The sequence below is a fragment of the Lutra lutra genome, chromosome 1 (assembly GCF_902655055.1).
Source record: "Lutra lutra chromosome 1, mLutLut1.2, whole genome shotgun sequence".
NCBI lineage: Eukaryota > Metazoa > Chordata > Mammalia > Carnivora > Mustelidae > Lutra > Lutra lutra.
In genome coordinates, this window is record NC_062278.1 from 138,309,496 (window position 1) to 138,323,573 (window position 14,078).

General features: G+C 39.8%; 1 protein-coding gene across 1 annotated transcript in view; it reads left to right on the forward strand.

The window, feature by feature from the left end:
- KCNH8 (potassium voltage-gated channel subfamily H member 8) overlaps window positions 1-14,078 on the forward strand; it is a 385,143-nt gene that overhangs the window by 157,817 nt on the left and 213,248 nt on the right. Inside the window, exon 3 of the mRNA XM_047737762.1 lies at window positions 5,937-6,068. Coding sequence (XP_047593718.1) covers window positions 5,937-6,068 — 132 coding nt within the window. The remainder of the gene's footprint in view (window positions 1-5,936; window positions 6,069-14,078) is intronic.

Genomic DNA, 14,078 nt, shown 5'->3' on the forward strand with positions numbered 1-14,078 from the left:
ATTAATAACCCTACAGTGGTCTCTAAGTATTCACATGAAAGGAAGAGTTGCATGTCTCTCACTTTAAATCAAAAAGCTAGAAATCGTTAAGTTTAGTGAGGAAGGATGTTGAAAGTCAAAATAGGCCAAAAACTAACCCTCTTGTGCCAAACAGCTAAGTTGTGAATGCAAGGAAGTTCTGGAAGAAAATTAAAAGTGCTACTGCCATGAACATGTGAGTGCTAAGAAAGTAAAACAGCCTCATTGCTGATAGGGGGAAAGTCTGAGTGGTCTGGATAGAAGTTCAAACCAACCAAACGTTCCCTTAAGCCATGCCTAATCCAGGGGAAGGTCCTAACTTTCTTCGATTCTGTGAAGGCTGGGAGAAGTGAGGAAGCTGCAAAGGAAAACTTTGCAGCCAGCAGAGGTGGGTTCATGAAGTTTAAGGGAAGCAGCCGTCTCCATAACATCAAAGTGCAAGGGGAAGCAGCCAGTCCTGATGTAGAAGCTGCAGCAGGAGATCCAGAAGATCCAGCTAAGATAACTAGTGAAGGGGGCTGTGCTAAGTAACAGATTTTCATGTAGTTAACACAGCCTCCTACTGGAAGAAGATGGCATCTAGGATTTTCATAGCTGGAGAGGAGAAGTTAATGTCTGGCTTCAGAGCTTCAAAGGACAGGCTGACCTTTTTTTAGGGGTTAGTGCAGCTGGTGACTTTAAGTTGAAGCTAATACTCATTGACCATTCCAAGAAAAGTCCCAGGGCCCTTAAGAATCATGCTAGATCTACTCCACCTGCTCTATGCCATGCAACAACAAAGTCTGGATGATAGCACTTCTGTTTATAATATGGTTTACTGAATATTTTAATTTTAAACCCACTGTTGAGACTTACAGAAAAAAGATTCCTTTCAAAGTATTACTGCTCATTAATAATGCAGCTGGTCATCCAAGTTGTACAATAAGATTAAAGTTTTCATGCCTGCTAACATTACATCCGTTCTGCAGCCCATGGATCAAAGAGTAACTTTTTTTTTTAAGATTTATTTATTTAGGGGTGCCTGGGTGGCTCAGTGGGTTAAAGCGTCTGCCTTCAGCTCAGGTCATGATTTCAGGGTCCTGGGAGTGAGCCCCACATCAGGCTCTCTGCTCAGTGGGGAGCCTGCTTCCCTTCCTCTCTCTGCCTGCCTCTCTGCCTACTTGTGATCTCTCTCTGTCAAATAAATAAATAAAATCCTTTAAAAAATATTTATTTATTTATTTGACAGAGATCACAAGTAGGCAGAGAGGCAGGCGGGTGGGGGGGCGGGCGGGGAGGAAGCAGACTCCCTGCTGAGCAGAGAGCCCAATGCAGGGCTCAGTCTCAGGACCCAGGGATCATGACCTGAGCTGAAGGCAGAGGCTTTAACCCACTGAGCCACCCAGGTTCCCCTCAAAGAGTAATTTTGACTTTCAGGTCTTCTTATTTAAGAAACACAATTTGGGGGTGCCTGGCTGCCTCGGTTGGTTAAGTCTTCAACTCTTGATTTCTGCTCAGGTCGTGATTGCAGGATCCTAAGATAGAGTCCTTTGTCAGGCTCTGCATTTGGCTAAAATAAGTAAATCTTTGGGGAAAAAAAAAAAGAAACACATTTTGTAAGGTTGTAGCTGCCATAGATAGTGAGTGATTCCTCTGATGCATCTGGGAAAAGTACTTTGAAAACCTGGAAAGAATTCACCATTCTAAATGCCATTAAGAGGGAAGGTCAAAATATCAACGTTAACAGGAGTTTGGAAGAAGTTGATTCCAACCCTCATGGACGACTGGGAAGGTTTCAAGACTTCAATGGAGAAAGTCACTGTGGATATGGTGGAAATAGCAAGAGAACTAGACTTGGAAATGGAGCCTGAAGATAGGACTGAACTGTTGCAATCTCATGATAGAACTTTAACGGATAAAGAGTTGATTCTTGAGGATGAGCAAAGAAAGTGGTTCTTGAGATGGAAACTTCTGGTGAAGATGCTTTGAAGATTGTTGAAATAACAACAAAGGATTTAGAGTATTATATAAACTTAGTTGATAAAACAGCAGGAGGGTTTGAGAGGATTGACACCAATTTTGAAAGACTCTACTATGGGTAAAATGCTATCAAACAGCACCGCATGCTACAGAGAAATCACTCAAGAAAGGAAGAGTCAATTGATGTGTCGAATCTCATTGTTGTCTTATATTAAGAAATTGCCACTGCCACCCCAGCTTTCAGCGACCAACCTCCTTTGATCACTCAGCAGCCATCAACATCAAGGCAAGACCTTCCACTAGCAAAAAAGATGACAACTCATTGAGACCTCAGATGATGGTTAGCACTTTTCTTAGGGAAATAAATATTTTTAATTAAGGCATGTACATTGTCTTTTTAGACACAATGCTACTGCACACTTAACAGACTACTGTATAGTGTAAACATAACTTTTATATGCACTGGAAACCAAAAATTGTCATTTAACCCAGGGCACTTGGGTGGCTCAGTTGGTTGGGAGGCCAGCTCTTGGTTTCTGCTCAGGTTTCCATCTCAGCGTCCTGGGAACAAGCCCTGCCTCAGGCTCTGAGCTCGGTTGGGGAGTCTGTTTCAGGAGCTGGTGCTCTCTCTCTCTCCTCCTCCCCTTACTGTTTCTCTTTCTCTCTAAAATAAATAGATAAATAAATAAATCTTTAAAAAAAATTCTTTAGCTCACTTTATTGTGATATTTACTTCATTGGGGTGGTCTGGAACCAAACCCACAGTATCTCCGAGGTGTGCCTCTATACAGTTTTTTGTCATATGTGCAATAGAAAGGCAGACATCAGCCTAATGCATGCCAAATCATTACAAAATTTGAAATTATAGGGACCCATGTTAATGAACTTTTACTGAATTTACAAAATGTCCAAGGTTACACCTCATTGTAACTTAAAAGACAAATCTCAAAGTGATCTTTCAACTTCCCCGGAACATGATGTGAAAGGAATGCTGTGTGATTTGAGATACTGTCTGGTGGGCAGCACTCTCTTGGCTCTCTCTCACCTGACACACTTTTGCCTCTCTCTAAAATACTTTGGTGCCCCTGTTCAAAGGCTCTGTGGAGACAATAATGATGCTTGACTGAGTGCTCAGATAAAATGGATTTTCAAGAAAATGAATAGCCTCTGTTCTGATTTGGGTGATGTTTTTGCAAGATAATTGACAGAGAGATGCTTTAAAATGTGATCCAAAATATCAGATTCATACTGTTTTCCACGTCCCCACTGTTACTATGTTTAGGGTCTGATTGATAGCTTGCCCTAATGGGTCTTTTTATTCCTCCTGTAGCACAGCATTAGTGAAAACAGCTCCCACCTCAAAATAGTGGCTATAGAAAAAAATTAGAATTAAGGGCCATTCTGGGATGATGGGGATAGTAGTGTTTGGCCAGGGATATGGCTCATTTATAAGGTTTCCCCATTAGCCATAGACAATAGAGTTGATTTATTGCCTCATGGTTTTTGAGTTGCTCTTTCTACTAGTGGACTGATGGATATGAGAGTATTGCAATTGAGGGAACCAAGTTAATTGGAGAAGAGAAGTTAATCTGAGTCCTCCATGGCCCTGGGCTAGTTAATGTGGGAGTTATGGTTAGATCTCAGGTCTCCCGGAGCCTGGTGATGGGAGATTGAAATGGCATTGCTGTGGCACGGATATTTAAGAATATGAATGAAAGGAAGCCATAGATTTCAGTCAAGAGAACATGGAAGAATTCATGGTGCTGAAGCTGTTAGTTAGGAGGATGCCCAGATCGGGTACGTACTCCATCCGCCCTACATATATTTATTATCTGTGTATTCAAACACACTTTTCAAAAAGTACAACAGCAACTAAAATAAAATGTGATTTTTTATGTCAGACGACCCCTATATCAACTCTTTCATCGTGTGCTTAAGTAAGAAAAAACTCTTGATAGATTCCAAGGTTGCATGGGTACATCTGTTGTTTGAGAAATTGTGAGATCTAATACAGTATATACGAAACAACTTAAAGTATCAAGAAGTATCAAGGGCATTTCCTTTTTTTTTTTTTTTAAGATTTTTATTTATTTATTTGACAGAGAGAGAGAGAGACAGCGAGAACAGGAACATAAGCAGGGGGAGCAGGAGAGGCAGAAGCAGGCTTCCCGCCTAGCAGGGAGCCTGATGCGGGGCTCAATCCCAGGACCCTGGGATCACTACCTGAGCTGAAGGCAGCCGCTTAATGACTGAGCCACCCAGGTGCCCATCAAGGGTATTTTTGGCTGTTACTTTTGTCTTGTACCCAAATTTAATAAGGTGGAAATTCACACTATTAAGGGTTTTTCCCTCCATCAGAAGAAAAATGAAGGAAAAACATATGTAAATAGATTAATAGTTTTGAGGGGCACCTGGGTGGCTCAGTGGTGGCTAAGTGCCTTCGGCTCAGGTCATGATCTCAGGGTCCTGGGATCGAGCCCTGTATTGGGCTCTCTGCTCAGTAGGGAGTCTGCTTCCTTCTCTCTCTGCCTGCCTCTCTGCCTGCTTGTGATCTCTGTCTGTCAAATTAAAAAAAAAAAAATTAAAAGATTAATAGTTTTGTTTTTAAGCAATAACTTTTTTCCATTTTCTTTTTTTTTTTTCTTTTTTGCCCAGGAATGCTTTTTAGTAGGAAATCTAGTATAAGGATTTTTATATATTCTTAAAATGCATATTTTAAGATATATAAATACATTTCAAAATATGAGCCTTAGGTTTGAATCTGAAGCTACTAATGGTATTTTCAGGGATCTTTTGCTCAAAACATAGAATTGAACTTGATTATCCCTTTCAAAAATATGTTATTGAGGGACTCCTGGGTGGTATCTGCCTTCAGCCCAGGTCATGATCCCGAGGTCGTGGGATGGAGTCCCGCATCCGGCTCCTTGCTTAGGGAGGAGCCTGCTTCTCCCTCTGCCTGCCACTCCCTCTGCTTGTGCTTTCTTTGTCTCTCTGACAAGCAAATAAATGAAATCTTTAAAAAATATGTTCTTGAAGTAAAACATATATACGGAAAAAGAGACTTGCATAAGTGTAGAGTTTGGTGGGTTTTCAAAACTTGAACACTCCTGTGTAATTAACATGAAGGTCATAAAGCAAAACTTGACCAGGATCCCAGAACTCCCCAACCTGTGTCCCCTTTGAATCACAATCTCCCAAACCGTCAACGGGACTTTTAACACTGTGGGTGAGTTTTGTCTATTTCGTACTTAATGTAAATGCATTCTCCTCATTTGTGACTGGCTACTTTTGCTCAATATTATGTCAGTGACATTCATCCCTCTGATGCCAATTATTGTATAATGCTCATTCACAGTGCTGCCTCATGTTTATTGTGGGAATTTATCTTAATACTGCTGGACAGTTTTTAAGGTATATATGTACTAATTTGCAACCAGCCACTAATGTATGAGAGTTCAAGTGACTATGCATTTTCCCCAAAACTTGGTATTTTCCATCTTTTTTTTACTTTAGCCATTCCGGTGGGCAATCATTGATTTTTAAATTGACTAAATAAACCTCCAGCAAATTTGTGTGAAACAAAGGTCTTTATTTAGCAACTCGTGCATGCTGGGGGTGGGTAGAGGCAATGTTTCATAAAGTGGAATGCTTCAACATCAACAAGTTCAAAAAAGAAATACAGTTTAAATTACATAAGCAGAAATATCTCAGCACAGACAAGTGTTTTTGTTTAAAATACAGCCTTATTTTCAAAGAAAGCATTTCATTTGGGAATGGAGAGATATGCATATGGGCCAGACATTTATGGAATCTGAAAACTGACATTTTTAAGATTTTGGAGGGGAGGTGTGGGATAGAAGGAAACAGTAAGGACTTTATTAACTGCGCCACTAATGATTGAGATTTTCATAGAAAAACCATGAGGCAGTGGTTGATTTGTGTTTTTATTACCATTTCAGGGTCTCCATTTTGGTGCCTATTGGATATTGTTCCTATAAAGAATGAGAAAGGAGATGTGGTACTTTTTCTGGCTTCATTCAAAGATATAACAGATACAAAAGTGAAGATTACTCCAGAAGATAAAAAAGAAGGTTGGTACTGTTTTCAGAAAACATTGACAGATGGAGTAACATTTTGAAATTGTGTACTCAAAAACTCTGGGAGGAAAAAAAACTGTCTTTTTAATAACAGCAACTGATAAATATTCATAACCATTAGCAGTCAGTATTTGGTGCTTATTCCAAAATCACAGAGACATTACATGAATTTACATTCTCGTCTTGGTAATAAAGACTCATTTGACAGGAATCAGAAGTTCATATTCCTATGCAAATAGGATGAGGAAGGAAAATAGTTTACTAGAATATGAAGAGTCACACCACCTTGTTTTATTAGGGAAGAAAATGAGTCGATAGCAATAAGTGAACTCAAAATGATGTGATTGAAAGTGTATCTCTCGGTTTTATCTAAAGTGCAGTAGCTCAAAACTTAGAAGTGAATTTCATGTGCAATATTAAGAATCAGGTTTAGTGGTTGCTAGAGTGGACTGTCACAAACAAATGTGTATCTGTATCTTACTGTAAACAACAGTATGATAATTTGTTTTAAGGCACAGAGAGGCTTTCCGATGATCTTTAAAGCATTCTAAGACTCTATGTTGCTTTCCTTTTACTTTCTATTTACACTTATGAAGAAATTCCTTGCGATTCATGCAAAGTGACAAAAATTGACACCGAAAACATGTTGATATTGTTTCATTTATTTAAACAGGAGTAGAGTTAGATACTTTGGTGACTAGAGAAAAAACAATCATCATTGCAGGGATGTCCTATGTAGTAAATTCTTTATGAGAACAGGCTATTTGACATTTCAACGATCATGTCTTTGTAAGAATGAATTCTTTTACTCCAGCTCTTTTAAAACATGCATGGGAGTGTTTTAAATATATAATGTCTCTTGAAATGACAACATGAAGGGAGAACTATTCCGGTGTGGTGCCCCTACCCCCACTTCCATCATTTAAAATAATTGCAAATACACAACTGTTTTCCTGTGTGTTTGCATGACTAAATAGTGAGGCATATTTTTACATACATAAGGAAAGAACAGTCTTACAGTTAAAGTTACTTGGATATTAGAGTACGTTAATACCTGACCAGTGAGAGGAAAAGAAACGTGGGAGTCATTGTGCGCAGTTTTTGTCTTTAGTGGTTTTTGTTTGTTTGTTTTTGCTGTTACAGGAATTCAGAAGGTAAGTATGAACTGTATTTGCTCATAGCACTTGTGACACCACATGTGTGAGTTTTCTCCGTACCAAGAACCAGTTCTACAACTTTCTGGACACCAGCTGGGGGTCCTATCATCTCATTCAGCTCTGACACTGCTCAGAGTTAGTGTCAGATGCCACAGGTATATGAGCTCATTCCCACAAGACTGCCCTTACCCCAGATGCCAGTCACAAATACCGGGTGCCCAGGGTTCCCGAAATTTCTGTCTGACTTGGCTATAAAGTTGTGGGCTCCTCCACATCCCCCTTTTCAAATTTGATTATTTGCTGGAACAGCTCACAGCGCCCAGAGAAACACTTTACTTACATCGTTACAAAGGATACACTCAGCAACAGCATAATGGAAAGGACAGGTAGGGCAAGGCATGAGGGGGAGGGATATGGAGCTGCCATGCTCTCTTCGTGTGTGCCAGGCTCCCAGGACCTCAGTATGTTTACCAACTCAGAAGGTCTCCAAAGCCTGCTGTTCAGGCATTTTTATGGATGTTTCACTATGTAAACATGATTGACCACATCATTGACCACTGGTGATTAACTCAGTCTCCAGCTCCTCTCCTCTCCCAGAAGGTTAGGGGTGGGGTGAAAGTTCCAACTGTCTGATTTTGCCTAGGTCTTTCACCACTGAAGCTATTTAGGGACCTCCCCAGCCACCAGTCATTCTTTAGTGTATAAAAGACACTCACCATCTCAGAGATTCCAAGAGTTATAGGGTTGTTTGCCAGGAATAGGAGATAAAGATTATATAATGCCACAGTAAGGATTATTTGCATGAAATCATTATTCCTGTTAAATGTATATGTGTATATTAGGTACACTCCCATGTATTTGTAGATGGATAGAAATATAAAACTAAAAAGAAATATGTGAGTACTTTTTTTTCTTCAAAGAGAGCAATTTAATGGACTTGCTTTGAAAATGAGAATTATGCTTAATGGTTTTTTAAAATTTAACTCATCAACCTTTGTCTTAGATCTCTTATGTTTGCAGAAAGGGAGAAATCCCTGTCTTGGAAGACTGAAAATTGATAAAAGGAGCAAAATACACTTACTCATTTGGGGTTTGAAAGAGCTCAACTAAAACACTCCTTTTCTCCACCCCAGTGCTGGTCCAATTCACAAGGAAATGAGAATAAAGCAGATAGGAGACCAGCATATCACCTTTCTTTCTGATGAAACTGATAACAGAGGGTCTGACATATATCTACAGCAAGTGAGCTTCCCTTTTAGTGAGCCCCAAATTTAGGCAAAGCTACCCCGCAGTCACAAACAGATCTATAATGAGGCAAGGCAGAGCTCACCAAGTTAGCTTTTCAAGCTCAAGGACCAGAGCAGATCAGGTGTTGCCCAAAGGCAGTTGAACCTTAAAGAGAAAGGGGCTACCCTGGACATACCAACTTGTCCTTCCAAACTCAACCAATTAAGTTCCTCCTTTTTTCCTGGGATGAAGTGAGTAAAGAAGCAAAGAGAGGCCAAGTGTGATACACTAACAGAACTGCTTGCACATGAAAGACTATACCCATAAGTCGGGGGGTAGAGGGCATGTATTTGAATACTCTGGAACCAATAACAATTTTACTGATTCAGAGTTCTGTCTTAAAAATGAGTTTCACATTTATATTTAAATAAATGATGTTCAGTTATGCTCAGTAATACTACGATTTATTTAGGGAACATGTATAATCATGTTCCATCTCTTACAAAGTTTAAAGCAAAAAATATCAACAAAACACTTTTACCATTAATTATATAATGCAAAATATGGTTTAGGAATTTTGAAATACTTGATAGCAGCCCCTAAAATTTTTTATAGCTTTATAACTTTTTCCTCAAACGATTATTACTCTATATGAGATTGTGTATTATTTCTACTATGTAATGAACACTTAAGAACATTTTTCATTACTACCTTATTATAAATGTCCCACAAAAATATGTAGTAATTTTATAGAAGCAAACTATGGTAAGCCAACATGATTATAAATGTTCTTAAAAAAATAAATATATATTTCTTTCTTTCTTTCTTTCTTTTTTTTTTACCTGCACTTAATAGAGGAAAAATACGTTAAAATTCACCCGTTGATGGCATGTCTTGCAGGAAAGGCACACCTTAGCATATGGTATTTTTAGAACTTCAGGATAAGTATTTGAAAATCATTGAAATGTCACTGTGTAACTGGAACAATATTTGTCTCATAGCACTAGAGAACTCTAAGTGAGCATGTAGCCTGACTCGACCCAATATTGCATCTCAGACAGATATATCACTGAAGTTCACTGGGTTGTGGAAGTAAGATTTGTGTTAATTAAATTAATTTCCTATCAAGGATCAGGTGATGGTCCTTAAGGTATAAATTGTGCACTTCTATTTTTAAAAAAATACTTTAATCATTAATGTCTATATTGTTTGGGGTTTTACTTGAAATGAGGAAAAACATTTTACAGAAAAGGCTAGCAAGGTGTGGGATACAAGGAACAGCATTGATGGGAGATTAACATAAAATGCAAAGCACTGTTTGTGCACTCTGTAGCTCTCAGCTAGGGGATCTGGGGTGTGTGGGGGTGGGGAGAGGTAGAAGAGAGGGAAAGCAAGGGACAGAGGGAGGCTATGGGGGACTGCAGTGGAAATCTGGTGATTTTTACCGCCCAATACCCTCCTTTGTTTTGGATACATATTTTACTTCTATTTTAAAAATGTGTGTAAACCACTAACTTCTACATCTATGTCTAAGCATTACTGAGTGCATGAGGTGGAACCTTGTTCACCTCTTTCACTATCATTAAGAATTATTTTAATGCCACTTAAAAGTAGGTTATTAGTGGATTAAGTAATTCAACAACTACTTACTGAGCACCCACTCTGCCTCCAGATTTGAACTGTTGTTTGGGGGTGTCAGAATGGAGACCGTGTGCTTTGGATCATCCATACTTTAGCTCAAATCCTGGTTCCACCATGTGCTCGGTAGTAAATCTTAGACTTGCTGCTTATCCTCTCAGAGACTGAGTTTTCTCATCTGTAACATGGGGTAATTGTACATACCTGCATTTGTTTCAGTTTGTCAAATGACAAAAATGATACAATTGAGTAACGGGCTTGATGCCCTTTATTCAAGGAAGACACTCCATGGATTGGGAGTCCTCACAAGTAGTGGGTCACTGTCTCTGAGGGATATTGGGCAAGAATGAGTTTTCTAGGAAGAAGGGGGACCATGGAAACCAGGTCATGATCAGCAAGGAGGTAGGGGATTTCCTTAAGAGGCTTTCAAGGTCCTTTGTTTTAGGGTAGGGTAAGCTAACTAAAGCTGATTGGGAGAATTGTGCTTGGAGTATGTTTGGATTCCATGACAAGAATTCCTCTTAAGTGCAGGCTGGCATAGGTGTCAATGTCAGGCCACTGGTCCCCTTTTGTGAGTCCCAGTATATGAATCAATTTTATCAGGTTTATAAGAAGTAATATCACATAAGACAGGATATAGAATATGCTCAGTAAAAGATAGTGGTCATGGTTATATTCTGTTTTATTTTAATAGCTAGCCATTATTCAGTCTCTATTTCATGCTAACGAAACTTCATTTGTTTCTCATTACAACCGTATGAATTAGGTATTATTCCCATTTACCAGTGAATTTAAGTAACTTGATAAAATTGACGGTGTAAAAAATATCTTAATAGAACTAAAACTTACATTCATATAATCAAACTCCAGAGTGTACATTCTTTTATTGGGATTTTTTTTTTCTCTCCTCAGGAGCTTATGATCTTATGAAGGACACAGATCCAGTATTTGTAATTTAGTATATTCAGTGACAGTAGAGTGGCAGAAATGGTAAATTCTTTCTAGAAAAGGGAAAAGGTTAGGGTGGAGCCAGCAAGAATTGGAGCAGGGTCAAAAAATTTAATGGGGAAAATACTGCTGAAGCAAGTCTTGAAAGATGAATGGAGTTTGATAGACTGAACGGAGGGACATTAATTTCAGGAGTTGCACTAGCAAATAGTTAACCTTCTTTTGGAAGCAGATTATGAAAGTCAGGGAGTTGAAGTTTATCTCTACATAGGTACGCAGACCTTAAGTCCTAAATGTTTTATTATGCCTTTCTCTGTTTTTCAACTTTTCATTTAAATTCCGGTTAGTTTACATTTTATTACGTCTTTCTAAGGAGTTTATATGGTGTGGAGCTAGAACTCACCGTTAGAAAAAGTAGGCGTTGAAAGAGATGAAGGCAAAGGAAGACTGATTCTAAGTTTCTGGCTTGGGGACAGTTATGGGCTGAATTGTGTGCTCCCCAAATCATACGTAAGCCTTAAACTCACCACCTCAGCACGTGACCGCATTTGGAGACAGGGCCTTTAAAGAGGTAATGAAGGTGAAATGAAGCTGTGATGGTGGGCCCTAATTCCATCGGGCCAGTGTCCTCACAAGAAGAGGGATTCAGCACAGGGAGACAGGAGGGGCGTGCATGCACAGACAAAAGGCTGTGTGACCAGGAAGCAAGGGGGCAGCACCTTCTCCTTTTACTCTGAACAGATGTGATTTTATGAAAGCGGCTCTACATTCAAATGACCCACTTTCTGACACCCATTCACATTAACCTTCTTGAAGTCTCTGGGTAAGCCAAGCTGATTTGTTCACTCTCAACTAATACAATGCATCCTCTTTTTTTCTCCACACCCCAGTTCTCTGATTTTCCCTCACTTGAATCATCTTTGTCACTCCTAGTCACTAGGAGAATCCTAACTTTTTTCTTTGTCATCAGTTTACCTGAGCTCACAGTGGGGGTCCTCCCCGTTTGCTGCTGACTTCATTCATCTGGCTTGTCTTTCTCAAACTGTGAAGGGCCTTAAACTTGGCATCCTGCTTTGTAGTCTTTGAATTTCCCGAGTGCCTTGCACATAATAGTCACAGAGGACACCCTTGCTAATTAATTTTATTAAAGGACCTTCACTTATGGGACAGAGTTCAGCTTCTTTTAGAAGTCCCTTTTCTCTGTACTCAGTTGCATGCGTCTTTGTCTTCCAAACTCCATTTCACAACAGTTCATTCATTATACTAATCTAGTTTTCCATTCAAACTGGTTGAGTATATAATATGTGTCTTATTGCTCACGGCACAGGGCCCAAGGCAGTGAGTTTCATTTCTCGTAGGATGTCCCAGATCTGGTTTGAAATGATGGTTGACACTGAGCTATGCATTATGGAGGCACAACATCATCAGTGCTCCCAGACCTGGAGACCGTTATAATTTCTAAAATGTGGGCACTTCAGATTTGTCTTGAGAATTTAGGGGTTGATGTGTGAAGCTCCTCGTATTCTCCCTGGTGGTAATACAAACCGGTATTCAAATGCAATGGCTTTCTTTGTAGCCTCACAGGTTGGCAGTATTCAGTACACTGACCGAAGTTTTACATTTCTCCTGCCTTTTCCTCTTCCTAAGAGGCTTCAGAAGAAATAATAATAATGACTAGCTGCACCGCACAATTAGATATCAATTACAGTTAGCTGCAAGAACCTGAAACCCTAACAACAGCAGCTTAATCAGTAAGGGCTTTCTTTTCTCATATTGCGAGTGGTCTGAGTTGAGTCGCCCGTGTTTGAATGGTGACAGCAATAACTGGTAGGCACTCACAGGCTCTTTTTTTGCCTTTCTGCTCTGCTGTCTTCACGTGCTGCTCGTCATTCTCATTCTTTTCATTTTTAAGTTTTATTTATTTAAGTGACCTCTATACCCAGCATGAGGCTTGAACATCACGACCCCGAGATCAAGAGTTGCATGCCCTTCCGACTGAGCCAGCCTGCACCTCATTCTCATTCTTGTCACCTCGTGGCTTAAGATGCCTGTTGCACCTTTAGAACTCATTTCTGGTGAGACAGAAAGGATACTGAAAGACAGAGAACAAAGGCTTCTTCTGATGCTTTGCCTTTGTGGGCAGGAAGGAGTGTCCGGGGATTTCCATCAAGATGTCATTGACTATAACTCTTTCACAGGGCCATCTCTAGCTGGAAGCAAGGCTAGGAAATCAAAGTTCTCCAGTCTATTTTTAAAAGTTTTCACACCTTTGGAGTAGAAATAGCCTAAAGAAAAAGGGCTTGGAAGTGGGGTTGGATCAGCCAATCTAGAGTGTCTATCATTTATTGATGATTTTCTATAAGCCAGATTATCCAAGGATTCTACTAGGATGGAGAAGAGTAAAACAGACAAAGAAACAAAAAACAAGAAAAAGAAAGAAAGTGAAAGCAAGTGAACTGTCTAAAACCTCAGTGCTTTGAGGAGATGGAGATAGGATTGAAGCCCAGGACTGACTTCCTGGTCTCAGAGCAGGTTATCTTTCTATCATGTCCTGGGGCATCTTATGAAACAAATGATAGAAATTTGGGAATGAGGTGGACAAAAGGTTGGGCTTGTTGCAGTTCCTTCCCCAAACCCCTTATTGTTATCAAAACAGAAAGCGTGGATGGCTCAGGTCTTGATCCCAGGGTCCTGGGATCCATCCCTCCCTCAGGCTCCCTGCTGGCAGGGAAGCCTTTTTCTCCCTCTCCCACTCCCCCTGCTTGTGTTCCCTCTCTCGCTGTGTCTCTCTGTCAAATAAATAAGTAAATAATTAAAATAAAAACAGAAAGCTCCTGCCCCAATCCTTTTATCAATACTTTTTTTTTTTTAAACATATAGTGTATTATTTGCCCCTGGGGTACAGATCTGTGAATCATCAGGCTTACATGTTTCATAGCACTCACCATAGCACATACCCTTCCCAATGTCCATAACCCAACCACCCTATCCCTCTACCGCCCCTCCATCCCCCCACATCCCTCAGTTTGTTTCC